The sequence below is a fragment of the Odocoileus virginianus genome, chromosome 17, assembly GCF_023699985.2.
Source record: "Odocoileus virginianus isolate 20LAN1187 ecotype Illinois chromosome 17, Ovbor_1.2, whole genome shotgun sequence".
Taxonomy (NCBI): domain Eukaryota; kingdom Metazoa; phylum Chordata; class Mammalia; order Artiodactyla; family Cervidae; genus Odocoileus; species Odocoileus virginianus.
In genome coordinates this window covers 8648561-8676026 of record NC_069690.1, presented here as the reverse complement: position 1 = coordinate 8676026, position 27466 = coordinate 8648561, and the positions used below count along the sequence as shown (strand labels likewise).

Here is a 27466-nt window from a genome sequence, read left to right as displayed (position 1 = left end):
TTCATTGCTGGGTGGGCTTTTTCCTTAGTTGCAGTGAGTAGAGGCTACTCTCTAGTTGGCGGTGTGCAGGCTTCTCATTGTGGCGGCTTCTCCTGTTGCAGAGCTCGGGCTTTTGGGCACGTGGGCTTCAGTAGTTGCTGCTCCTGGGCTCTAGAGCACAGGCTCCAATAGTTGTGGGACACTCGCTTGGTTGCTCCTCGGCGTGTGGGATCTTCCTGGATCAAAGATCAAACTTGTGTCTCCTGGATGGGCAGGCAGATTCTTGACCACCGAGCCACCCAGGAAAGCCCTTCCCATGTTTTTTATCTCAACTCTCGTCAAAAGTTAGGAAGACCCTCTCATCCTCTGTGAGTGTATCTGGCAGTCTTTCTAAGAGTGAGTGAGGAGATAAGGAACTTCTTTCTGTGTTCTCCTGCCACTTGAGCAGCAAGCCGAAGGTGCTGAGCTGCTGTGGTCACTTTAATCAGCTGCATGTTGCTGTTCTTTTCAGCAGGTGGTCAGTTTCATTCCCCAAGGGGTCACTCTTCTCCCACCGAGAGAGCAACACCAGAGCCTCCTGTCCCAGAAGTAAATCCAGTGGCCCAGCAGACTGACCGCCAAGATGCTGCTTCTCCTGCCTGCTCTGTGGAGGAAGAGGCCAGGAGCCCCAGCCCAGATCATTCAAGCCTCTGCAGCTTCGAAATCAATGAAATCTACTCAGGCTGCCTGGACACAGCAGATAACCAAGAGGAGGAGCATCCGGGAACTGGCTTATCTCTTGAGGGAGCCACACCAAACCAGACAGATGAACTGAAGTCCATGGAAGAAGAGCTGGAAAAGATGGAGAGAGAGGCGTGCTGTTTTCTCGACGAAGATGAGAGCTCTTCGGACGCTGACACGGAGCTCTCCTGTGAGGACTGGGACTGGCAGAATGGTGCGCTGCGTTCCCCCAGCCTGCCTGCGTCAGCCGGAGGAGCCAAGGGCGGTGTGAACAACCGGTCCATGACCGAGGAGTACATCAGTAAGTGTGTGCTGAACCTGAAGATTTCGCAGACCTTAATGCACCAGAATGCTGATTTGCTGAGGAATATTCAGCAGAAGATAGAAAAGCTTCAGATGATACAGAAGGAGCAGGCGGAGCGCAGGTCTCTGTGGGCTTCTTCGAGAGAGTTTGCAGGCATCCACGACTCACCTTCGGCCCTCGGCCCTCCGGCTTCCAGCTACATCCCTCCTGTCGTGCAGCGGCTGGGGGACCAGCAGCCCGACCCGGAGGGCAACGGTCCGACTCTAGCAAGGTCTCCGAGAACAGCGAAAGATTTTCGAGGAGGACATTTTGGCAAAAGGTCCAAGAAAAGAAGAGACTGTGGCTGGACACCTTTAGCTTCTTTCCCCCAAGTCACTGAAGAAAGCACCGGGGATCAGCCGGAGAAGGGCCGGCAGGTGAGGCTGAGGTGGGGGGGCAGGGCAGCACACGGGGTCTGCATACCCTGACCCGCCTGCAAGGGCGGCATCAGCACCACCAACTTGTAGCGAGTCTTCTTTGCTTTGGGAAACGAGGCCTCTAGGTTGGAATTCCAAGGTAGATACTCTTCATCTTCTATCTGGAACCCAGCTCACAGGCCCTGTCCTCTATAAAATTCTATGAACTATGTGAAATCGCTGTTTTGTAGGTCAAAATCATCAAGTATTGACAATTGTATATAGTTCAACCCACCAAATATGGTATCTTGGGCAGGTATTAATCCCTATTCTGAATTGCTTATTCATTCATTCATTCACTCATTTGATAAGCATAGAACCAGAGGCTGTTTATTAGACCCTGGGATTTGATGAATGAGCCACAAGCTCTGCTAGGAGCAGCTCAGACACCAATGGGGAATGGAAGGACTTTGTAGTCAAAGGAGATGCCTCAGAGGATGTGAGGTTGAAGAGTGGTTCCCCTGTGAGCTGCTGCTGTTTCTTCTTCTTTTTTTGACCACACCACATGGCTTGTAGGCTCTGGACTTCTTAAGGACAATCCGTCCAGTAAGGCTGAGGAAGGTCCCCACACATAGAAGGGGGCCTAGCAGTAGAAGGTACTCCGTAAGTGGTCATTGAGGGAATCAATAAATGGATGAATTTTAACAAGTTCACACATGCAGAGCTGGCTGCCTGTTGAATCAGAATTTTAGAGATGGATCAAGCCCATCCTTTTCCAGAGTGCGAAGCTCAAGCTCAGAGACTTAAACTTCCTGAGACCCATGGATGTTACTGAGCACAGGGTGGAGTGAGAGAGGTCAGCACCTCTGGAAGGAGGATCTTATTACTGAAATTATTTAGTTGCTGGCTCATGGTTAAAAAAAAAAAAAAAAAAAAAGCAGGCTAACTTTTAGTGGGTTTTATTATTCTTTTAAAATCCTCCACCTGAAGTGCACCCTCTCGGCCTGCACAGGGCAGCCGACTCCCACTACCCCACCCTTTGCTGTGCTACTGACCAGGCCCAGCTGGGTTTCTGACTCCCAGGCTAGTGCTCTTGCCCTGTTCCTTGCTGCATTTCAGCGAGACTTTAGTCCTCACTTAGAACATTTGGAAAAGCCTTGGCATTTGTTTTCATGTAAAGAGAAGGAAGGTGACTTTGGAGAAGGAAATGGCAACTCACTCCAGTATTCTTGCCTGGAGAATCCCATGGACAGAGGAACCTGGTGGGCTACAGTCCATGGGGTTGCAAAGAGTTGGACACAACTGAGCTACTACTAACACACACACACAAAGAGAAGGCACAATGAAAGTTAGAGTTTACTAGAGTTTACTAGAAAACTACTAGAAATAACTTTTATTGTATACTGTATGTTGATCACCTGTTTCTGGATAACATAAAATAGCAGTGTTTTATTACTTCTCATCATTCTGTGGGCTCTGAGTATGACAGGGCTAGCTTGACTGATTCTTCCATTCCTTGTGATGCTGGCTGGGACCACCCCCTCAGCTGCATTCAGCTGGAGTCTTGAGTTGAGCAAGAAGTTCCAGGAAGGCCTCAGTTACCTCGCTCCCCCAGGCGGCCTCTTTCTACGCTTGGTTTCTTTTCATTCACTTAATAGTCTCAGCCAAGCTTCTCTGCAGCCCAGCAGCCGGCTTCCCAGGTGAAAGCGAAGCTGCCAGGTCTCTTAAACACTGGGACACTGTCACTTTTGCTGCTTTCCTGATGGCACAGCTAGGAAGCAGCGTAGATTCAAGGGGAGGGAAGTCGACTCCAGCTCACTCACGGTGGTGTGGACCGGGAGGGAAGGCGTTGAAGGCAGCCGTTGTTGGAAACTATCTACTAGTACATGTGACTACGTGTGAAGCAACTATACCATATTTTAATTGTTCTTTAAAATTGTTCTTTAAAAAGCCTGCTCTAGTTTTCTAGCATTATCAAGGAATAAGGCATTTTCACCTAAGTGAAATTTTCAAACATTTGAAATTCATTCTTTTAATTTCTCCATTCTTAAATTTTTAATCACATGAATGAAAACACTGCAGCCTTGCCATTTTTCTAAATACCAATTTGAATATATTCTAAATCTATTCTAGCCTTTCCTTGTGACCATGATGATTTTTTGAACATCTGTTACTGTGATGTTCTGTGATACAATGCTGCCTCCACTCAACAGCCTCTGGAACTCATACTCCACAGAGACAGTGGTCATTTTTAGGCATCTTCTCACCTTTAGGTGTCTTGCGGCCATCCCCAGATCTCACATGTGTTGCTTTTACTTGCTGTAGGTTAGGAAATACAGTTAAACTAAGTTAGTTGAAATTGCAGTAAGCAGATCGCAGGTCTCTTTTTTAGGCTAAAGGGCATTGGCTTTAATTTATTTTACTTCTACTATTTTGGAAGTATTGTAGCCTTTTTTTTTTTTTTTTTTTGGTTGTGTTTTATTTTCATAGCACCCCTCTCCTCCCCACACCCCCAGTAGATTTAGGCACATATTATTGTCCCTGTTTTATGAAGGATGAAGGATGAAGGATGAAGAAACCAAAACATAGGGCTCACTTAGGTTAGTCTGAGTAAAGATCAGATGAGAACTCAGGGCCTGGGACTCCTGCCATAAAACCTGCTGTCTTAATAATCACATAGGGGAAAGTTTGGGGACTTTTGATGTCTATTTTGTTGCTCATTTTCCACTTGCACCCTGTTTGGACTGAAGTCCTGAGGGCCAGTGTGTCTATGAAGAGGCCTACAGCTAAGAGATAAGTTATTAGATGTGAAACATGCAAACTGAAATTGTCTTGAGAGGTCTGGTTAGTTCTACATACTGAGCGAGAATGACTTTAAAAATAGAATGTGAGAGTGAAGGGAAGAGGGATTCCTTCATCAAAGCACTGAAACAGGTCTGCTTTTTAAGCTGCCAGCTCGTTGTGGCCCTGGAAAACAGAGCGGAGGTGAACAGTTTCAGCCCACTCACGGAGCCAAGGACAGTTTGGAAAGAAACAGGAACCAGAATACCAGCAGGTGGGTTAAGGTTTCATTGTTCTTTGCATCACCATGTCTTTAGACGCCCATGTGACCCTTAGGCCACTTAATGATCTTCATGTTGCTGATGACGAAGAGATTGTGAGAGTTGAGGAGTAGTAACACAGAAAGAGATGTTGGTAGATTCTCTCTGTTGAGTGAGTGAGAAGAGCAGTATAATGGAAACTCGAGGGAGACGTCAGAGGTGAAGTTGCTGGGGGGTCAGTCAGACAGAACTCCTCAGTGGTCCAGAGCAAAGCATCCTGCCTTTCTGAAACTGTCCAGATTGCTTTTCTGATAAAAACAAGTGCCAAGTATCCCATGTGCCAGTGTTCCAGAAACCAAACTACATGAAAACCAGTGTTGTTCAAAATAAGGGTCACTGACTCTGGGGGACAGGAGGAATAAGTTGAACGATATCATCGTTACGTTTTGGACTCTTGATTTTTAGCCAGATCGATGAAATGAATTGATTTCAGCACAAACCAATTTTCCTTCAGTAGAAGAAAAGGGTATGCATATGCTGGGTTTTTAAGAACTTAAGAAAAACAAATTTTCTTTTGCATAGGGAGAATTATTAATGGAGCAATAAATGTTTTTCAGGACGAGTAGTAATATGAACTTAGTTTTCCTCTTCTGTGGTTAAAAGACAGCATTAATCCACAGCTTTGAAGTCAGTCTTCCTGGAAAAAAAATTTTTTATTCCTGCCCTCATTGGTGACTGAGAATAATGACAAGAATTTGCTGTTCTCTTCACTTCAGTTAAATATGTACCAAAGAATCGAGGAACATGCCCAGACATTTTAGATTAGTGCATTTTACCTTTACAAAGGGAATTAACTGAAGAACCATCATCGGCATCAGAGAGTTTAGCACTCACATCATTGCCAGAAGTGAACAGGGTGACAATGTAGCCACTGGAGGACAAAGCAGAAACTGTAGTTGTGACCTTTCCTGCTCAGCACCCTCCTCCCCCCCGGAGAACAGAAACAGGCCAAAGAGAAAGCTTTAATGCTTTGCTGTCAGTCCACCTAGTCTGCTTGTGTGCTTTCAAAATAACTCTAATTACATACATGTAGGCATTTCTGTGGGCTTCCCAGGTGACTCAGGGGTAAATAATCCGCCTGCCAATGCAGGAGACGCTGGTTTGATCCCTGGTTGGAGAAGATCCCCTGGAGAGAGAAATGGCAACCCACTCCAATATTCTTGCCTGGGAAATCCCATGGACAGAGGAGCCTGGCGGACTACAGTCCATGGGGTCACAAAGGGTCAGACATGATTGAGTGACGAAACAAAAAGGCAGTTTTGTATCCTGAGCTTTTGCTTTACATTAGGACGTTTTTATCCTTTGTTATTAAAAACATCCTGTAAACTTACTTTGAAATTGTAAGTTTGAAATGGGGAAAAATTGAATTTTCCCCCATTGTTGAATTTTAGGTTGTTTCAGTCTTTCTTTTTTCTGTTATGACTAGGGCTATATATAGTGACTTGTCAGTAAATTTTGTTCTGCATTTTGGGTTATGTCCTTGATAGGCTCCCAGAAGCAGAGTTACAGAGGGTTTGAACATTTTAAAGATGCTTGATAGCTGTTGCCAAATTGTTCTTCAAAGAAGCTGATCAGATATGACTTTTCTAATTCAACAGCCTCTCTTTGCACTCTGATACAGCAGGAGACTGGGCTATTCTAGATAAAAGAGAATTCCTATGTATGCATAAATTACACATTTTCTTTTTCTTTATCTTATTTGGCGGTGCCAGGTCTTAAGTTGCGGCACACAGCATCTTCTAGTTGTGGCATGTGGGATCTAGTTCCCTGATCTGGGATCAAACCTGGGCCCCTGCATTGGGAGCATGAAGACTTAGCCACTGGATCACCAGGGAGGTCCCCTAGAAGAAACATTTTCAAAGCATTAGTTTAACAGGTGATAAAGGGTATATAATCATGGGATATTTAGAGGAAAAAGAGACTGATTTGTTGTGCAGATGAGGAGACCTTGGCCCAGAGAGACTGAAGTTTGCCACAGTCAGCTAGCTAGTAGCAGGACATGGTCCACAACTCAGTGAAACTAGGATGAGGATCTCTGAATGATTTTCAGAATCCCTGGTGCCTTAAGCCCATCTTTATAAGTGTTAGCTGTTGTGCTTTCACTAATATACAGGTGGGCCTGTTACCAGAGGATTCTGATCAAAGGGCAGGGAACTACTGAACCATCACCTATGCTCTGCTCTGCTACAACCCGAGGACCAGGGTTCTGTTTGTGAAGCTGAATTTCAAGATCTTCTAACCTAGTCCTTTCATTTCTTAGCCAGGGAAGGCCTAGGGAGTCCAGTCCTCAAAGCAAAATGACACAGCTCAGTAGCGCACTCCTCACCATGCCAAGCCACCCACGGGGACCACCCGCCTCATCCAGCCCTGGCCAGGACTCTACCAGGTAGCACAGCCTTGTGGGCCGAGTGTTGGGGGTGGTGGTGTCTGGTGCCCACTGCTGGTCTTTAGGAGTCAGTGCAACCTCAGAACCGCTCAGAGAATAGGGGACAGTCCTCTGGGTGGGCTCACGGGCTTGGGGTTGTGTCAGGAACTTGAGTCAACTGAGGTGTTTGTGTTCACTTGCCCTCTTCCCCCAAATAAATGCAATTCAGGATCAGCATGCAATCTGTGTCTTCTGAAATCTATAACGCAAAGTCAAGAAATGAAGGTGATGGAGAGATACACTTAAAGTGGAAAAGTGAGTATAAAGCCATGGATTCTGTTGGACAAAATGAAATTTAAAGTACCTTTCTAGCTTGGTTGTTATCTCAAAGTGCACAACCTGTCTTCTCATATTCTTTTCTTGTTAGATCATTCCATTTTAAAAGTAAGACCTTTCTGATTACAAACTGAAAGAGAAGTGCTTTTTTTAATCTCTGGACTATGTAGGAAATCTGTCTACACTCTGTATATGTGTATATATGTATGTTGTGTAACAAAGGTAGTAAAGAAATACACAGTATAGATTCTTATAATGTTAGGGTAGAGAGCTTGCAGTGTCAGTTTCACCTATCCTGTGGGCATTATCCTTTTGTATCAGTTTAATCTTATGAGCGTAAAAGAATACAGCATCTATGTTTTTTGATAGTAATGCTAGGTGGCACTGAAAAGGATAGAAAATTTTGAGGAAAACACACACGCACATATATAGGTATATATGTACTCCCAAAATATGAGCTCAGTCTGGTCTAGAAAGGTCATATAAACTCAGATAGAATTCCTTCCGTTAGTTTCTGCAGGCTAAGGGCTTCACATGTCATTTTCTTACAAAATCTTTACAGCAAGAAGGTCTGTCTACAAATTTCTGTTGCCTTTTAGTCTGATTCAGCATAAAGGGCTGTAACTAACTGAAATTCTGCCTGTCCCTCACTGTTATCCGTTCTCTCTTCTTTCCTATTTAAAGCCAAGCAGGGCAAGCTAAAGATGATGCAGTTCTAAACAGGGAGTAATTGTGACAATATAAGCTATAAACCATTACGTAACTCTTTAAAGAACTAAAACTTTTGTTTCCAGCATTCACAGTGCTGTTTTAAATGCTGCTTTCTCTTACGTCCAGCGGAGGTGAAAGAAATGGCAGCGAAAGCAGCTACTGGACATCTGACAGTACCTCCTTGGCATCCTCGGAGTGGTGTGGCTTTAGACAGTGAGGCTGAACATGAGCCTGACCCCCTGCCGCAGCTCCCCATTAGGGTCTCCGAGCATGTGGATTGGCAGCAAGCTGCAGAGTATCTCAAGAAAAGCGATGAGCCAGGAGGAAATAAGTGTGGCCAAACAGACAGCAGTGACCAGCGTGGCAGACAGTCAGGGCCTCAGCGTTTCACCAGTAAGTTCAGATGGAGGAACTGGGGTAGGTGAGCTCTGTCAAGTTGTCAGCTCTTGACAATAAGTATACCTCCTGGAATATTTCCTTTGGCTTCTCTCCTTTCCTGTCTATCTGGGGGTCCTGAATTCCAGGGGAAAGTAGCACACCCATCTAATCCCACTGTCCTTCCGACAGATGAAAAAGTCCAGAGACTCACAAGTGTTTTATTACTAGAGGAGATTCCTTTGTCCAAAGGAAGTAAATCGTCTCCATGCACTGACCCTGCTCCTGGATCTAACCTGGCAAAGAATTGAACCTTTCACCAGAGAGCATCGGTGGCAGGCCACCCCCTGCTGCCCACTTCTTTGCATTGCATTTTAGGCCAGAAAAATGCCACCGTCTCTCAGAGAGTCTATGCCTGAGGAACCTAGAGACAAATGGTGTTTACTGCCATCACTTTTATAGATTTGCTGTTGAAAACTGCACGCTGTGTCTTTCTACCTGGTAGTTTGCTTGCAGTCAGGGCATGGGATATCATTTCACAGTTGTTTGAAAATCAAGGAAAGGTACATCTGAAATTATCATTCATCTTAGATAGAAAAATATGCTGGTTTGGATTTTTTGGATATTTAAAATCTGTTCCTTGTCAAGCATCACTCTTGAACGGGTGGGTGAAAGGGAGAATGATTCACAGCTGCGTGCTAGAGCCAGGCTAACCTAACAGTCTCCACTGTCTGGACAGAACCTGACATGACACATGGCCACATTTGGCAGAAAATGCATACATCTCTTCTCTTATAGTATCCTTTGCCCCTTCATGTCATTTAAAAATTACCGAATGACAATTATTGTGTTATAATCGTTAGGTATCAGGCACCTGCTCCCCAGAAAAGATGAGCAGCCAGAGCACAGTGAAGTCTTTCAAGCAAATTCGGATGCATCTGTGGCGGTTGAGAAGTCTTACAGCGTAAGTCATACAGCTGGAGAGCCAACTCAAGCCCAAAGACCTAGTAGAGTAAAACTGAGTTGTTACATATTATGACATTGAAATATCTGTAGTAGTTCTTTTTAGTTGGAGCATGCACCCTCATGTCTCTGACATGAATGAAGAAGCCTTTCCTCCTGTCTAATAGTTTTTGAATTAGTTCAGCTCAAAGCACTGTGAATATTGGAGCTTGGGGAAAACACAGTGTTAGATTCAGCTCTGACCCTTGAGCTTTCTGTGTGCGTGCTCAGTAACTCAGTCGTGTCTAATTCTTTGCAACTCCCATGGCCCAGCTCTTCTGTCCATGGGATTTCCCAGGCAAGAGTACTGGAATGGGTTGCCATTTCCTTCTCCAGAGGATCTCCCTGACCCAGGGATCTAGCCCACGTCTCTTGTGTCTCCTGCATTGGCAGACGGATTCTTTACTGCTATACCACCTGGGACGCCCAAGCTTTCTGTATAACTGTGTAGAAAAGACCACCTCGTAAAGCTCAGTGTGAGGTCAGTTACCAAAGCTCATGACTGAAGTCTTTTTGAAGTAGGAAGAGCAGGGCCAGGGTTACAATGAGAGTGCCTTTGCCTGGGATGTCATCTAAGACCGAAATTCAGCTCTCAGCTCAGTGGAAGGAGTGTGTTCATGCCTGAAATCTATGCCTCAGCAAGATCCCTGGGATTCAGTCATTTCCCAGCATTTGCACTGGGGTTACAGCCTTGCTTCAGGGATTTAATGTGTTCTTCAAGTGTGCAACTGGCCATGGTCCAGCCAGCGTAAGGAACCAAAATTTGTAATCACCATTGACATGGAAGAATATAAACGAAAATTGAGAACAAACAATGTAAAAAGCCTATTGTGATAACATTTGAGGCTTTTCAAAGAACATACCTTTGTATCTTAATCAGTACACAGACTACTCACAGGACAGTTTATTCTTTCTCTCCTGTGAGGCCTGGGAGGATGCACCACATTAAGCATACTGGCTTGGCTGGAGAAGCAGGTCTGTCAGGGAAGTGGAGAAGGTGTGGGAGGCCAGGCTTGTCTGAGAAATTTCAATTTGATATGAGGGATTAAGGAAAGCAGCTGCTAAGTGCACAGAAGAGGAAGTGTGGCAAAGGCAGTGTCCAGGGAAATAAACCGCAAAACCTGTGCAAAAAAATGATTGAAGGTAAGGAAAGGAGCCAGCTGTCTGGCCACGTGGTGATGAGGGCCTGGATGTAGAGAAGTAGCAGAAAAGGAAGGAGGAGAGCAGAGATGCTGACGGAATAACTTGCTTTTAATTAATTAATTTATTTGGCTGTGCTGGGTCTTAGTTGCAGCTTGTGGGATCTAGTTCCCTGACTGGGGATAGGACCCAGGCCCCCTGCTTTGGGAGTGTGTGTAGCCACTGGACCACCAGAGAAATCCCAGTAACTTACTTTAAATTATTTCATTTTTTAAATAGTTCTCCCTTTTTTCTAAATTAAAAAAAATTTTTTGACTGCATGGCTGTGGGATTTTACTTCCCCAGCCAGGGATCAAATACATACTGCCTGCAGTGGAAGCATGCAGTCTTATCTGCTGGGCCACCAGGGAAATCCCTGTTTTATTTTTATTATTGAGATTGTATTGCTATTTTTAAAATCATGCTCCTTCTCTTGCCTTTAAATGGGAATACCTGAAGGAGTCCCAGGTCTGAGCAGCCTCAGCCTAGAGTTGACTCTAGCACGTGGACTGTGTCTGTGCCTGTGGGGGATCAGTGTGTTTAATTTCAGTCCCCAGCTTGAGTTGTCTAGGGCCTTTCTTCTTCCTGTGAATTGCAGAGCAAAAAGGTTGCCCGGCCTCCCGTACTTCCATTGTGCAGGTAAGGATGTTGAGATTCAGAACTGTGATTTGTCACACTTGCTCTGGGGTTCATGACTGGCTGTGCAGGAGGGCAGAGGTGCGCATGTGGCAGGAGGGGCTCTGAGAGCATCATCCCAACTGCAGGGTGATTTTAGATGCCCTGTTACTAACAGTGCAGCCAGCTCTAAAGGGATTTGTTTACAATAAACACCAACTGAAAAGTGATTTCCTACGTTATTAATAGGATCAGTCTGCACAATCAACTTGTTCACCAGAGTCTTCTGAAGCCATGACAGATGAGTTTTTAACTCCAGACCATGAATATTTTTACTCCTCAATTGCTCAAGAAAATTTGGCTTTAGAGGTAAAAATTTACAAAGTTCAGAATAAAGTACATCTCCAGCTTTCTCTGTTGCTTTATTCCTTTAAAATTATTTTTATTGTATGACAAAAACTACTGTAATGATGTAAAGTAATTAGCCTATTAAAAAAAAGAAAAAAAATTATTTTTATTAAGAAAAATAGCTTATACATAAAATAATATCATGTCAATTTATCAGTGTTTTCATATGTTTTGAAAAAACATTTGAAAAGTAAGATTTTTCATAATGAAAGTCTTACCGCAGAATTGTGGTTCCTGCATTTGTGCAGCACTTTGTACTTCTTTTTCAAAACCCGTTCCTTCTTGTTGCTTAATTCACAGTCCTTTCTTGAGGGGAGAGAAGGCAGCCTGCTATTATTGCTGTGTGTGAAGAAGCACTGGTGACAGTAGACTAGGGAGTTAGCCCAGGACTGACAGGCTTTAGTGGCGGGAGAGCCAGGAATAGCGGCACAGGGTCCGCAGAGAAGGTGAGGCTGTCCAGTACACGGGCCTTTCTCTGCGATCTGCCTGGCTTTTGCAAGAACCTGTTTGTGCACAGAGTATTTTCATTTATAAAATGAAAATCATAGGAGTCTTTTATTCTCTCGTAATTTTTACCTCCTCTGTCCCCTAACCTGCCACCTTTTACCAATATGGAAGGTAGAGTGGAGGAAAGAGAGATTGTACATGCCAATCACCACATTTGACTGACGGGAAGAATTCAGTGATGCATCACAAAGCATGGTTCTCCCTCGTTGGCACTTCTGAAAACTCAGTTAGAGCAGTTTTCCATTATCAGTCCTTCGAGCATTCTTGATATTACTGTGGACTGCGACATTAAGAAAGTGGTTAATAAAAAATACAAAGTTTATATGCGTATACATGTACATACATGTAATATGTACACATATATAAAAAGGGTAACAGGGAAAAGTACACGCATCTTTAGGGTACAGATCATGAACTTTTACATGCTGAATACACTCATGGAGCCAGCACCCAAATCAAGAAATAGAACATTCTTGATCCCCTAGAAGACCTTGTGTTTCCTCCCACCCACTGCCTCGCCTCAAAGGAACTGGTGTTCTGACTTCTCACCCCGTAGAGTAGCTTTAGAGCCTGGGCCATCTTTCCTACCTTTTTTGGCTTTTCTAGTAAAGCTCCCAGGAATTAAAACATCTTTGTTGGATGGTTGGAGTGAGGAGAGGGGATAATTATATAAAGAAGGGAAAAGTAACCCAATCCCACCTCACAATGGGAGGGGGAGGAGGGCTTGTTGTGGAGGAGGAACGTATAGTACAAATAAGTTCTTAATGTCTGTGAAGGTTTGTTCTTTTTCTATAAAAGATGCAGGAACTTTATAAAGATTTTCAAAGTTTAAGAACATGAAAGAAATCCTCTCCCCATCTTTTGATGATATATCTTCCTCTAGTGAGCTTCCTTTCTTTGCTCTTTCGTTCTTTTATAGACCTCAAGTCCCATTGATGAAGACTTTGAAGGACTACAACATGCTTGTGCCCGACCTCAAGCCTCTGGTAATACGCCCTCAGGGCAAATTCCTTTGAGAATCCCTCATGTTCACTTTCTGTCAGATCACACATGTTTCGAGCTGGAAAGGTTCTTAGAGATAACCTTCCAGGCCTTTCATTTCACAGATAAGAAAACTTAGGCTCAGTGGTTTCCCCTCATTAGAATGAATCCCCAGCTGCTCACCAGCCTCATGGCATCCATACATCATGTTATTTATATACTTCCCCTTGCGTGCTTTTCTTTTTTTTTTTTTTTTAGTTTTCTTTTTTATTTTTCCCTTGTGTGCTTTTGTTTTTAACTTTGCTATTTATTTATTTATAAATATTTGTGGATTTATTTATTTGGCTGTGCCAGGTCTCATTTGAGGCACACAGGATCTTTAGTTGCTGATTTGATCTCTTTAGTCGCGGAATGTGGGCTTTAATTCCTTGACCAGGGATGGAACCCAGGCCCCCTGCATTGGGATTGTGGAGTCTTAACCACTGGACCACCAGGGAAGTCCCCCCACCTTGCATTCATATAGCATCCGTTACAGCAGTTGCTGCTTCTTTTCCCCCTGTGGTCTCTTTCCCTAGATTTCAGGCTCCTTTGTGGCACATAGCAGGAGTTCAGTTGTTTGTGCCGAGCTGACCTGAAGGATTGGCCTAGGCCACACAGCTAGTTATTGACACGGTGACAACCAGTACTAGGTTTCTATGTCCTTCCCTACTCCCGAAGACTGAGTTTTACCATCATTTTCCTTTCCTTGCATGACACCTTAGCAAAGGGTTAGTAATAGCCAACACTACAGTCAATATAACATTGTGCCCTTTTGGGGCCTTGGGTTCTGTGTAACTTAGCAATTGCTTCCTGTTACATGGGAAGTTAGCCTTGGATCAACAGCTGGGGTATGGCACAAGACAAGATATAAATGGACCACAGGTACTGATACAGACATTTTAAAAATTGTGCACTTTCTCTCTTTTAAGGTACATAACCATCTGTTTTAAAGCCAGGATTATCCATCTGCTGAGCCATGCAGCTCGGTCCATGGTCATGTCTCAACTGTCTGAACCCAGGCTGGGCAAGTGTAGGTTCTGAACATACTCCCTTCCTCCTATTGCGCACTCCAGCTTGCATCTCTAACCTTATTCAGGCCTCCTTCACAGTTGCAAGCAAGAGTTTTAAGAAGCTGTACGCTTTTAGATGAACAGTTAAATTCTCAGGAAAATATGTGTTTGAAGTTCCCAAACCTGGGTCTCTGGCCACACCGTTCTTTCTGTGAAGCCTCTGCCCATGATCACTCTCTGTGTGAGCCTGACCTGTGCGTGGCCACTTCACTTGCATTTGAAAGAGGGGTGAGTAGGAGAGAGAAATTATGCGGCAGGCAGGTCAGAAAACCACGGCTAGTTGGCTGCAAACATCTGAAGTACGTGTAGAAGAAGCATCTGATTTCTACTCTGTTTCCTCCTTTCAGCCTTTCTCTTCCCCCCTTCCCACTACGGCTCTGATATACATCCTCTCCATACCAGGCAATACAACAGGGGTAACAGTGGGGTACACACTGGGTTCCATGCCCAGTTCTGCTGATGACTTTTTTCTGCATGACCTTTGGCATCTTGGGCATGTCATTCCACCCAAGGCCCCACCTTCCCTTCGTATAAAATAAAGGAGAGAGTTAGACTCTCCAATCTCTAACTTCCCCTCCAGCTCTAAATTGTGCTTATTAGAAGTTCATTTATGCTTTCTAGGGCGTTTGAAGAGAGCAGCAAGAAGGAGAACCGCGATGCTTCTCCACTGGTGGGGATTCAGTGTCTTCAGTCAGTTCAGTCCAGTCGCTCAGTCGTGTCCGACTCTTGACGACCCCATGGACTGCAGCACGCCAGACCCCCCTGTCCATCACCAACTCCCGGAGCTTGCTCAAACTCATGTCCATTGAGTCGGTGATGTCATCCAACCATCTCATCCTCTGTCGTCCCCTTTTCCTCCCTGCTTCAATCTTTCCCAGCAGCGGGGTCTTTTCCAATGAGTCAGCTCTTTGCATCAAGTGGCCAGTTGCAGCCTCAGCATCAGTCCTTCCAATGAATATTCAGGACTGATTTCCTTTAGGATTGACTGGTTGGACCTCCTTATAGTCCATGGGACTCTGAAGAGTCTCCTCCAACACCACAGTTCAAAAACATCAGTTCTTCTGTGCTCAGCTTTCTTTATAGTCCAACTCTCACATCCATACATGACTACTGGAAAAACCATAGCTTTGACTAGATGGACCTTGTTGGCAAAGTAATGTCTCTGCTTTTTAATATGCTGTCTAGGTTGGTCATAACTTTTCTTCCAAGAAGCAAGCATCTTTTAATTTCATGGCTGCAGTCACCATCTGCAGTGATTTTGGGGCTCAAAAAAATAAAGTCTATCACTCTTTCCGCTGTTTCCCCATCTATTTGGCATGAAGTGATGAGACCAGATGCCATGATCTTAGTTTTCTGAATGTTGAGTTTTAAGCCAATGTTTTCACTCTCCTCTTTCACTTTCATCAAGAGGCTTTTTAGTTCTTTGCTTTCTGCCATAAGGGTGGTGACATCTGCATATCTGAGGTTATTGACATTTCTCCCAGCAGTCTTGATTCCAGCTTGTACTTCATCCAGTCCAGCATTTCACATGATGTACTCTGCACCGAAGTTAAATAATCAGGGTGACAATATACAGCCTTTATGTACTCCTTTCCCCATTTGGAACCAGTCTGTTGTTCCATGTCCGGTTCTAACTGTTGCTTCTTGACCTGCATACAGATTTCTCAGGAGGCAGGTTAGGTGGTCTGGTAGTCCCATCTCTTGAAGAACTTTCCACAGTTTGTTGTGATCCACACAGTCAAAGGCTTTGGCATAGTCAATAAAGCAGAAGTAGATGTTTTTCTGGAACTCTCTTGCTTTTTTGATGATCCAGTGGATGTTGGCACTTTGATCTCTGGTTCTTCTGCCATTTCTAAATCCAGCTTGAACATCTAGAGGTTCATGGTTCATGTATTGCTGAAGACTTGCTTGGAGAATTTTGAGCATTACTTTACTAGCGTGTGAGATGAGTGCAATTGTGCAGTAGTTTGAGCATTTTTTGCTATTGCCTTTCTTTGGAATTGTAATGAAAACTGACCTTTTCCAGTCCTGTGGCCACTGCTGAGTTTTCCAAATTTGCTAGCCTATTAAGTGTAGCATTTTCACAGCATCATCTTTTAGGATTTGAAATAGCTTAACTGGAATTCTGTCACCTACACTAGCTTTGTGCGTAGTGATGCTTCCTAAGACCCACACATTCCGGGATGTCTGGCTCTAGGTGAGTGGTCATACCATCGTAACTATCTGGGTCATGAAGATCTTTTTTTGTATAACTTCTTCTGGTGTATTCTTGCCACCTCTTCTTAATATCTTCTGCTTTGGTTAGGTCCATACCGTTTCTGTCCTTCACTGTGTCCATCTTTGCATGAAATGTTCCCTTGGTATCTCTAATTTACTTGAAGAGATCTCTAGTCTTTTCCTGTTCTGTTGTTTTCCTCTATTTCTTTTCATTGATTACTGAGGAAGGCTTTCTTATCTCTCCTTGCTATTCTTTGGAACTCTGTATTCAAATGGTTTTATCAGTGTCTTGGCTTTTGCTAAAGGTGGTACTTTTATAGTGGGCTTGCCATTGCCTACCAGGCCACCTTCTGGACCTAAAGAATGGCAGGGGGATGTGAGCATTTGCCAATAGGGCTGGCTAGTCTGTGTGTCCACTTCTCCATAAACCATAGCTGTATAATGTGGGAAGGAAAATTGGATACTGGTCCTGTGTGCCCAGAGGCCTACAAAGTATCTTCCTGAGAATTGGGGAGGAGTGACTTGAGATGCTTGAGGGCAACGAGAACAGAAGACAGTTGAATTAGCTCATTAGTACTCAAGACCCCACCCCCAGTCTTTAAGTGGTGTTTGGTGGCCAGGAGACACAGTTAGCACCCTGGGAATGCCCAGCTAATGGTCTTTTCTGCTTGGAATCGGCAGTGAACAAACAGTTCTTGGTTTCAACGCCCCCTGGTGTCTGTTGACAGGAATCAGGTCAGTTTGCCTTCCTGAAAAGACAAAACCCCATTTGTCTCCGGAAATAACTGTGCGGCTATAACTGAAAGGCCAGTAAATGGCTTGATTGTATTCTGAGTGTCAGAATATAGTTCTCCCCTCTGAGCAAGGAAAATAAACTTTCAGAGCAAAAACCTCTTCTACAGTACTCAATCCAAGCCCAATTAGGAAACACTTTATTTATGTAGTTTATTTATTATTCTAGACCAGACCAGGAAAACTCCAGAGACTGAAAATCATAATCTAGGTTTGCAAAAATTTATTAAAAATGCGTTTAATTTATTCTTTCAGGTGAAGAAAAGTTCCAAATGAGAGAAAACTTTGGAAAAAATGCTGAAATTTTGACCAAGTCTCAATTCCAGCCTATACGAAGGTATATGCCATTATTTTATTCACAGTTTCAGACTTATAGACGTAATGTTAATTGATGGTAATGCCCCATATTTATATGTTGCTCTTCTTCAAATATAATAGCCACCATGTTATAACAATAAGCTTTAGGCAGTTTAGGTTTGTTAGGACTTGTTCAGCAGAATTGTGAAGGGTCATGGAAAGGAGCTGTCATCTGCATCCGGATCTTGACTCTACTTTTCTAACTGTACGACCTTGGTCAGATTTCTCTTCTAGGTGTGTGTGTGTGTGTTAGTCGCTCATTCGTGTCCAACTCTTTGTGGCCCCGTGGACTGTAGCCTGCCAGGCTCCTCTGTCCATGAAATTCTCCAGGCAAGGATATTGGAGTGGGTAGCCTTTCCCTTCTCTGGGGATCTTCCCAACCAGGGATCAAACCCAGGTCTCCTGCATTGCAGGTGGATTCTTTACCAACTGAGCTACTTAATGTTATGTAGCACACAGCCCCCAGATTCTAGTGGCTTACAACAACAAAAACTGCTTTTGTGTTCATGTTCCGTGTCTATCAGGGATTGGCTAGAAGTGTTCTGTGCTGTATTACTTTCTCTCAGAAATCCACGGTGTGGGAGACTCCATCTTTATGCTTCCTTTTTCGCTGAGGCAGGAAAAAGAGAACATGGTGAATTGTGCACTGGACTTTTAAAAGTTTCTGCCCCAAAGTGAATCACATCACTTTCACTTACATTTCATTGGTTAAAGCAAGTCATATGGTCATTTATGTAAATTAGGCAGACCAGAAAGTACTGTCTTATGTTGTGCTCAGAAAAAGAAATATTTTTTGAATGAATTAATAGTCACAACCCAATCTAAAATCCATTCTCTTTCCTTTATACCACTGGTCTCATAGGGATTGCTACAAAGATTAGAAATGTGGAAACATTTGGGAGGATTTAGCATGAGATCGGGCTTATAGTTTGTGTCTGAATATTGAAAATGTATCTTAAATATTGGTTAAAGTAGAAACAAGTCAAGTTTGTCTTCAGAATTCTTTTCTAGCCTTTCTTTGACACAAGCCTCTCTTGGCCTCCCCTGATCTTCCATGGCAGGAAGCTGCCTCACAGTTGGTGAGACCCCCGTGACTGTGTCTCTTGCTCCAAGCTCCATCCCCAGCAAAGTACTCCATTGACTTTCTCAGAAGCTTGCTCAGCCAGTAGCATCATAGGTTGACTGCAGGTGGGCTGACCTTTCAGTTCATTTCAGTTCAGTTGCTCAGTCCTGTCCGACTCTTTGCAACCCCGTGGACTGCAGCATGCCAGACCTCCCTGTCCATCACCAACTCCCAGAGTTTACTCAGACTCATGTCCATCGAGTTGGTGATGCCATCAACCATCTCATCCTCTGTTATCCCCTTCTGCTCCTGCCTTCAATCTTTCCCAGCATCAGGGTCTCTTCCAATGAGTCAGTTCTTCACATTAGGTGGCCAAAGTATTGCAGTTTCAGCTTCAGCATCAGTCCTTCCAATGAATCAGGACTGATTTCCTTTAGGATGGACTGGTTGGATCTCCTTGCTGTCCAAGGGACTCTGAAGAGTCTTCTCCAGAACTGCAGTTCGAAAGCACAGAGAGTGTTTATTTAGTCTCTGAAGAGGAAACAGTGGCCCAGACATGCCTGTGAACGTGTGGCTCATCAGGAGCAGTCAGGATCGAACCCCTCACTTTCGACTCTGAGCTCAGTGTCCTTCCTGCTGCATCCCACACTGTCCTTGGACCATGCTGTTGCACTCTGCTGACAGAAGATTTATGTAATTTTCTCACTTTCTCTCTTAACAGTACTGAAGGTGAACAAGACGAGACATTAAAGGAGCCACCAAAGGAAATGAAAGAGAAAGATATGTATGGCCACCAGAAATTGCTTAAGGATTCTGTGCAGTCTTAGTTTTAGGGGAATGGTGTTTTCTTATTTGTAAGAGTTTCTGTGTTCTTCCTATTTTTATATATACATGTAACATGAGCCTGTTTCTCCTTTCACCAAAAAGCTGCTGTGATGATGTGATCTAAATTGATAGCATCTTACAATCAAGGGAATACAGTGATAATAAGAATATAATCTTATACTTAAGGTAGATTAAATCTGTTTTCCACATTAATATACTTTCACCTTTGGAATTTATTTTTAGCTGCTGAGAAATGTTTGAAGTTAGTATCTCTTTCTAAGATATTCTCTGATACTCTCTTTAAGATATCTTAAGTATCTTATAGATATCTTATGGATATTCTAAAGTATTCTCTGATTTTGGCCTCTTGCCAAATAAAGATTTTTGTGAAGAGCATCTTTAACAAGTACCTCTTAGGAATATAGTGTTTGATTTTTCTAAGTATCTCCCAGTTACTCTATGCTTTTAATACTTTAGATCACTGACAGACATTCAGGACCTGTCTAGTATCTCCTATGAACACGACGGTTCTTTCAAGGAAGTCTCATGCAAAACACCCAAAATAAACCACGCACCTACTAGTGTCAGTACTCCACTCAGCCCAGGTACTGTCTCACAGGGGGGTGTTCTGGGAGGGGAGCCAATAGCTCCTGTCTCATTGGCTGTGGGGAGCCAGGTTGTGGGCGTAGACCGGCAGATGGGTGTTTCCTCACAGTGCAGCGGGGTTTCTTTAGGGCCAGAGCGGAAGGGGATGATCCCATGGGAGGCCAGGGGTGATGGTGATGGTGGTGGTGATTAACTAGCTATTGTTGTTCAGTAGCTCAGTCGTGTCTGACTCTCTGCAACCCCATGGATTGCAACACACCAGGCTTCCTGTCCTTCACTATCTCTCCGAGTTTGCTCAAACTCACGTCCATTGAGTTGATGATGCCATCCAACCAGCTATAAGGAGATTTTTTAACTCGAGCGATGCTACTGTTGCTGCTAAGTTGCTTCAGTCGTGTCCGACTCTGTGCGACCCCATAGATGGCAGCCCACCAGGCTCTGCTGTCCCTGGGATTCTCTAGGCAAGAACATTGGAGTGGGTTGCCATTTCCTTCTCCAAACTCTAGCAATAGAGACCTATAAATGCCAAGTCTACTTTGTACTTGAAGCACTGTTGAATTTTGGGCAAATACAGTGGGATCTCTACAAGGGCTTTCCTGGCGGCTCAGATGGTAAAGAATCTGGCTGCAATGCAGGAGACCCAGGTTCAATCCCTGGGTTGGGAAGATCCCCTGGAGAAGGAGATAGCAACCCACTCTAGTATTCTTGCCTGGAAAATCCCATGGACAGAGGAGCCTGGCAAGCTATAGTCCATGGGGTCACAAAAGCTGGACATGACTGAGTGGTTAACACTTTCACTTTCACATTGGATTTTTTATAGAATTAGTAACTTAAAACAGTATCTTGTACTTAAGCATACAGTCCTGTAACCGCATACAGCCAGCATCAAACACCCTCTTTTTAGTGTCCTTGTTTCAGTATATTTGTGGTTCAAATAATCTCCCTTTATTTTGATGACCAGGTTTAGAGACTATCATTTTGTATACCTTATGGAGCTTTGTCTCAGATCAGTTATTATTTCAGTTATTGACAATCTGGGAAATTCCTATTATAGATAAAGAGTTTTATGGGTTTTGTGTGTGTGTCTGTGTGTTATTGTTGTTTTTAAATAATGTAAAGTATTCAGACACTGACTGTCCTCTTTTCTACAACAGGGTCAATTTCTTCAGTTTCTAGTCAGTATAAGGACTGCCTTGAAAGTATCCCATTTCAGGATACTAAAACAGGATCTACCTCATGCTGGACCAGTCAAGAATCTACTCAGACTTTGTCTGATAAATTTACAAGTGTCCGAGAGAAAGTAAAGAGCCTAGATTCCCTTCTTACTTCCTCTGAAATTCTCCCTGCAAGACTGACTAATCTCGTAAGTATATAGACTCTGCGTTGCACCCTCATGGAGTGATTCCAAAGGCATCAGTGATCCAAAAGGTCAAGATTTCTCCATATCTATTTTACAGAGAAAGGAAGAAATAAGATGGGTCCTCCCCAGGCTTCCCTGGGGCTCCTCTCTGATCCTGGGCTTTTGTACCCTTTCCTCTCCCTGACCCCACCAGAGATAATGTTTGGCAATTTCTCTAAAGAGCCGGCCTCTGCCATAGCTTATGGTGCTTCCTTCATCTGCATTGTTCTTTCAGTCTAACGGTATTTTACATGCTGCTTCTTCCTTGAAGCCTCCTCTGGTGAGTTCTCAGAGAGTTCTGATTGATCCGTACCTTGTTCCTGAACCAGTAATCTGCAGTAAAAACACTGAAAGCTGCCTTCTCCTGGCTTCCTCCCCTTCCCAGTGCTGTTTGCTTTTTTCCTTCTTTCCTTCTCGCTCTCCTTCATATTTCACATGTAGTCCTTTCAGGAAAACTACCAAGTTCCTTCCTTGGTACTGCTCATTAAAAATCCGTTGACTAACCCTTGTGTCGCTTCCCTGGTGGCTCAAAAATAAGGAATCCACCCACCAATGCAGGCGATGCGAGTTAGATCCCTGGGTCAGGAAAATCCCTTAGAGAAGGAAATGGCAACCCAGCCCAGTATTCTTGCCTGGGCAATCCCATGGACAGAGGAGCCTGGCGGGCTTCTGTCTGTGGGTTCGCAAAAGAGTTGGACATGACTTAGCGATTAAACAACAACGAACAGACCGTTCTCTAGGCAGATTGATTACTTGTTTGGCCCTCAATGAAAAAAACCACTGTCATCTTCTTTGGGCATTTGACTCACAAAAAGTCTCATTCTGAAGTAGGGAATTTAAGAATTACATGCTTTTGTTCAATGCACTATTAATAGGGCAGGTTCTAAGGGCCTGACACTATGCCAGGCCCTCTGATAGGCATCCAAAAGTGAGTAAAACAGTCCCTGCCCTGAAGGAGCTCAGGGCCTGGTGAGAGGACTGGCATGACGTAACACAGAGCTTTCAGTGTAGGCTGGGTGCTGTGGAGGCAAAGACGGTGGGAAGCTTCCAGGAGAAGGTGACATTTGAATTTGACTCAATCAACAAAACAAGTGGCTTCTTCCATGAATGATACACACACTTAATTTTGGAAATGACTGAGCTTAACAGGCCCTTTTAGCTTAATAATGTGTGTGTAAATTACCATGTTTGTGTCTTATTTATAGAAAAGATTGCCTACCTTTACTGGGGCTGGTTCCTCCAGCGCTGCTAAGGCGCCTGACGCATCATGCAGTACCACTCAGAGAAGGAGCCTGCCAAAAGGTACCCTGTGTTTAGTATTAAAATATAAGCTCATAATTAGTAGGCCTATTTAAGAGAGCCTTCATCTCATCTTTGATGCTATAGTAGGTTTAAACAAAACTGCTAATTTCCCCCGACTATAAAAATTAAACATACTTGTTATAAAACACTTGGAGCTTAAGGGACTTCCCTGGTGGTCCAGTAGCTAAGATGCTCCCAGTGTAGGGGGCCCAGGTTCAATCCCTGGTCAGAGAACTAGATGCCACGTGTCATAACTGAGTGTTTGCACACAGCAACTAAATATCCCACATGCTGCAACTAAGATTTGGTGCAGCCAAATAAATAATTTTTTTTCAAAGAAATTAAAAGAGAAAACTACCATCATTCAACCATCATTTTTTAACCTCTTGTACTATTTTGGTACATATTTTTTTTTATGCTTTTAGAACTATACCCCCCCATATATTTATATATATACATACACATATATATGTATTTAGCATAGCTAAGATCATATATCAGATCTGACTGCTTCTTTTTCTTCAGTGATATATTTTATAATTTCCACTTGACAGTAAAAATTACTCATAAATATGAGATGACTGCATACTAGTCCATTCTACATATGTTGCCTAACCTTGCTTTCATATTGAAGATTTATGTTGCTTTCTAATTTTTGCTCTTTGTACAGAAATCTTTATCTGAATCTCTGGTCTTTTCTTTAGGATAGTCTTAGAAAACAATTTTCAGGTTAAAGGGTCTGAGAGTTTTAACAGCTCTTGAGGCCTTTGCTACACTAATCTTGTTGTCTTGTGTCTTTGGTATAAGTCTTAGAATTTCTCTCAAGGGGCTAGAGTTATTTCAAACTGTGCTGAGGGGTTTTGGTTACTGTTATGATTGATCCCTTAGGTGAAGTTCCAAAGTATGGTTTCCCATATCCCCTGCCTGGGTAATCTACTCAGAAAGACCCCCACTTTGTGTTTCATTCATTTTGACGGGTCTAGAGTTTCTTTATTCCTCCAACAGCCTTGGTCCAAATTGGACCCCTGGCCTTTTAGTAAGAATTTATACCTCACCTACGCCAAATATCCTTGGAGAGGGCCACAGATCAGGTGGTACTGAGGTGAGCAGGGAGGTAGGAGAGAGTTTAGAGGAAAAGGGAGAGTAAAGCCATTCATATATGAAGTCTCAATAGGACTGTTCATGTAAGAGGATTTCTCCTTGTCTTAGCTTATTTCATCGGTGAGAAATTCTAAGTCAAATCTGTATGGAAGCCTAGCAAGTCTAGTTCAGGTCCAGGAAGGTGTTCAGTCACTTTCTCTTTATCTTTCTTAAGAACTCGTAGAAGCCATCTCGCAACATCACATCGATGAGCTACCACCACCATCTCAGGAGCTGCTTGACGAAATTGGTAAGGCATGCACAATGCAGAATATCCTTCATGGCCCTGCTTGTTGTGGTCACTGACCACGTATGGTTCTTTGTTTCAGGTGTGAGCACTAGTACAGAAGGCCCTAAGAAGGTCTGACTGGATGGACAGAATTCAGGATTCAGTTTTCCAATGATAGGCCTCAGACTACTACTAAAGCCTGGCCAGCATATGTGGCCTGTGTCTGTGGTCATGTTCTTCCTTAAGGGTCTACGGTAGTGATTCTAAGAGGGAATAACAACATCCAAGTGGTTTATCATGATGAACTTCTTTTATGAAAGGAATTCTCACCTCCCTTTTGAATCAAACTAGCTATACTTCAGCGCTACTGAATTCTGGCACCTCGGGCTAAAACATCCTGCGCTTTCCATTCTGCCGTTAGCAGGAGATTTTAAGGTATTGGCATTGTGGAAGAATCCCTTTCCTGAGGGCAGGGAAGTCAGTGGCGCAAGATCTCATGAGACCAGAATTTTTCATTTGAGGCAGAGACTGAGGGATACCCGCTCAATGTTGGTTGCAGCTGATGCGTGGGCCCTGCCCAGCTGAGCTGCGGCTGGAGTCAACAGTGCTGGTGGTAGAAGCGTCTGGGCCGGGTGGTTTGTTTCCCAGGCAGGGAGGACTAACTGCTCTCTTCTTGCCAGCCTAGCTGACCAGCCCCTCACTCTTGGAGGGTACATCTCATCAGGCCTCTGATGGGCCAGTTCTTGGTATAGGACTTGGAGGGGGTCTCCTGACGGGCATCTCTTGGTTGGCAGGGCCTCTGAGGTCTGGTGTCTCATCAGGAAGAGAGAGGTGAATGAGGCCTTACCTGATCAAACTCAGTGGACAGATATGGTCTAGGCTGCCCAACCCCTAACCCCTGGCCACTGGCCTTGTGAACTTGGGTGAAGGCAGTCCGACCTGCCAGAACCTTCCCTGGCTTCTTTCTCTTTCTGCAGTTATAGGCCCTTGTTGCCTCGCCACAGCCCTCCCTGGTGCCCCAGGGCCACACGGGTCACAGGGCTGGGGTCAGGCTCTCGGGCTCTCCACCCCACACCAGCTTTCGTCCTCTGGAGCCCACTGCCGCACCCTTGCAAGCTGCTCCTCTGCAGTTGCTCTCCTTCATGTAATAATGGAGCTGCTGCTGGTGAGAGGAGCGGTCACCCCCACCTGTCCTCCCTCAGTGCCGTCTGGTTTCCAGGTCCTGGGTGAGGACGGACCTGTGGGCTCCTTTGCAGAGTGACCTCAGTGATGCCCTTCCCCTGGATCCTGCTGTCTCTCTGCTGTCCCCAGGCTTCCGTCTGGGCCCCAGCCTCTTGGCACTGCTCTACCCCAGCATGCTCTGCAGAAACTCTCCCTCTTTTTACCTCTGGTAATTTTCTGGGCCAGGTTTCTAGGCGATGTCTTATACTTTGAGATGGGTCAGTAATTTTCCAGAAAGATAAAGGGCAGAGGGTACCTGAGTAGTGGGTATGCCTACCTGATTATTGCTAATCATTGCTGTCATCATTTCCTCTCCGGAGAGCTGTGGGGAGTGACCTACAGCAGACACCTGCTCCTTTGAAGGGCACTTATGCAAAGCTCCAGGCTTCTGTCCAGGGCCTCAAGGAGGGGGTCCTTTAGAATCCTGTAAGATCAGCAAGGACTTCTTTAACAAGGATAACAATGGATTTTTAAGTTTCAGATTATATTACATGAGCTTTATGGGGCCCCTTAGTGCCCAGAAGCTGCCAGGTAGGGCTTGCTTCCTGACCTGCTAGAAGAGAGAGACTTGTGCCTGCACACAGCAGGGCCAGTGAGCCTGGGGGCCCAACTGTGCTGCCTCCCAGCTGTCTCTCTACTGGGCTCTGGGGAGCAGTCTGAGGAAAGGGAGGACCTCACACTTGTGAAGCAGTATACTGAGTTTAGAAGATGCTTGTTTTGGTCTAGTGGTCAGTTCTTTAGGAATCGTAAATTATATTCTTTGCAAGAGTATATAAAATAGAGATTAAGAGCGTAAACCTTAGAACTAGACTGCCTGTACTCAAATCCCAATTCTATCACATTACTATCTAATTCCTTTACCTTTCTTTTTCTTCAATTAATTTTTTAATTGAAGGATAATTGCTTTACAGAATTTTGTTGTTTTCTGTCAACCTCAATGTGAATCAGCCATAGGTATAAATATATCTCCTCCCTTTTGTGATTCCTTTTCCTTTCTTCACCTTAATTTGCTCATCTGTCAAACAGGAATAACAATAATATGATCAATCTCAGGGTTGTTGTGAAGATTAACTCAAGGTGTTAATCTTGAATTGAGATTGCTGGTACTAGTGGTAAAGAACCTGCCTGTCAATGTAGGTAGACGTAAGAGACACAAGTTCAGTTCCTGTGTTGGGAAGATCCCTTGGAATAGGAAATGGCAACCCACTCTAGTGTTTTTGTCTGGGAAATTCCATGGACAGAGGAGCCTGGTGGGCTGTAGTCCATGGGGTCACACACAGTTGTACACAGTTGAGTGTGCATTCAGGAAGGAATCTTGAATTAATGTATACAAATTGGAAATAGTACCTGCTCTGCAAGTGCTGCCTATTATGGTCATCATTTTTACGTTTATGTTTAGTGTTACGTGGAATTGAATACAGTGGTTCTCAAGTGCCATCAGGCATCAGACTCATTTGGAGGGCTAGGTAAAACATCCACACCCCCAGAGTTTCTGATTCAGTAAGTCTGAGGTGAGGCCTGAGAATCTGCAGATATAACAAGTTCTCAGTTGATACTGAGGCTGTGGGTCTGGGAGCTACTCTTTGAGAACCGCTGCCCCAGAGGATGACGTGACATGCAGATCTGTTTTCTGTTGTGACAGAGCTCCTGAAGCGGCAGCAGGTCTCATCCACAGCCTTGGATGAGAACACAGCAAGTCATCCGGACAGCGCTGCAGATGGTAAGCCAGATCGTCACATCTTTTTTGGGCTGCTCAGGTGGCTCAGTGGTAAAGATTCCACCTGCCAATGCAGGGGACACAGAAGTTGTTGGTTCGACCCCTGAGTCAAGAAGATACGCTGGAGGAGGAAATGGCAGCCTACTCTAGCATTCCTGCCTGGAGAGTCCTGTGGACAGAGGAGCCTGGCAGGCTGCCGTCCATGGAGTCGCAGAGAGCTGGATGGGACTGAGCACACGCCGACCCTTTCACCAGGTTTTGCTGTAACTGTCCTTGCAGCACAGTGGTACACCTAGGGGTGTGCACTTTGGAATCAGGCACTCTCCACTTCAGTTCTGACTCCATGGCTTATTTTGGTCTGACAAACTGTTTTACATCCCTGAGCCTCAGTTATCCTCATTTGTCAAACAAGAATGGTAACTCCACCTAACGGTGTTCATGCACAGTGCCTGGTACGTTGTAAGATACTTAGCAAGTGTTAGACTCCTTCCTCTCATAGAACTTCTGGCAG

General features: G+C 44.3%; 1 protein-coding gene across 8 annotated transcripts in view; it reads left to right on the top strand.

The window, feature by feature from the left end:
• Positions 1-27466, top strand: part of TEX14 (testis expressed 14, intercellular bridge forming factor) — a 146030-nt gene that overhangs the window by 110276 nt on the left and 8288 nt on the right. For 4 of the 8 annotated variants that reach the window (XM_070478539.1, XM_070478540.1, XM_070478541.1 and 1 more), the window contains exons 14-28: positions 491-1419; positions 4347-4453; positions 6760-6885; positions 7094-7179; positions 8038-8304; positions 9150-9250; positions 11332-11451; positions 12917-12983; positions 17352-17433; positions 19238-19300; positions 19819-19946; positions 21102-21310; positions 22552-22648; positions 23964-24038; positions 26881-26958. In XM_070478539.1, coding sequence (XP_070334640.1) covers positions 491-1419; positions 4347-4453; positions 6760-6885; positions 7094-7179; positions 8038-8304; positions 9150-9250; positions 11332-11451; positions 12917-12983; positions 17352-17433; positions 19238-19300; positions 19819-19946; positions 21102-21310; positions 22552-22648; positions 23964-24038; positions 26881-26958 — 2535 coding nt within the window. The remainder of the gene's footprint in view (positions 1-490; positions 1420-4346; positions 4454-6759; positions 6886-7093; positions 7180-8037; positions 8305-9149; positions 9251-11331; positions 11452-12916; positions 12984-17351; positions 17434-19237; positions 19301-19818; positions 19947-21101; positions 21311-22551; positions 22649-23963; positions 24039-26880; positions 26959-27466) is intronic. The other 4 variants (XM_070478543.1, XM_070478545.1, XM_070478544.1 and 1 more) reach the window with 4 other exon arrangements.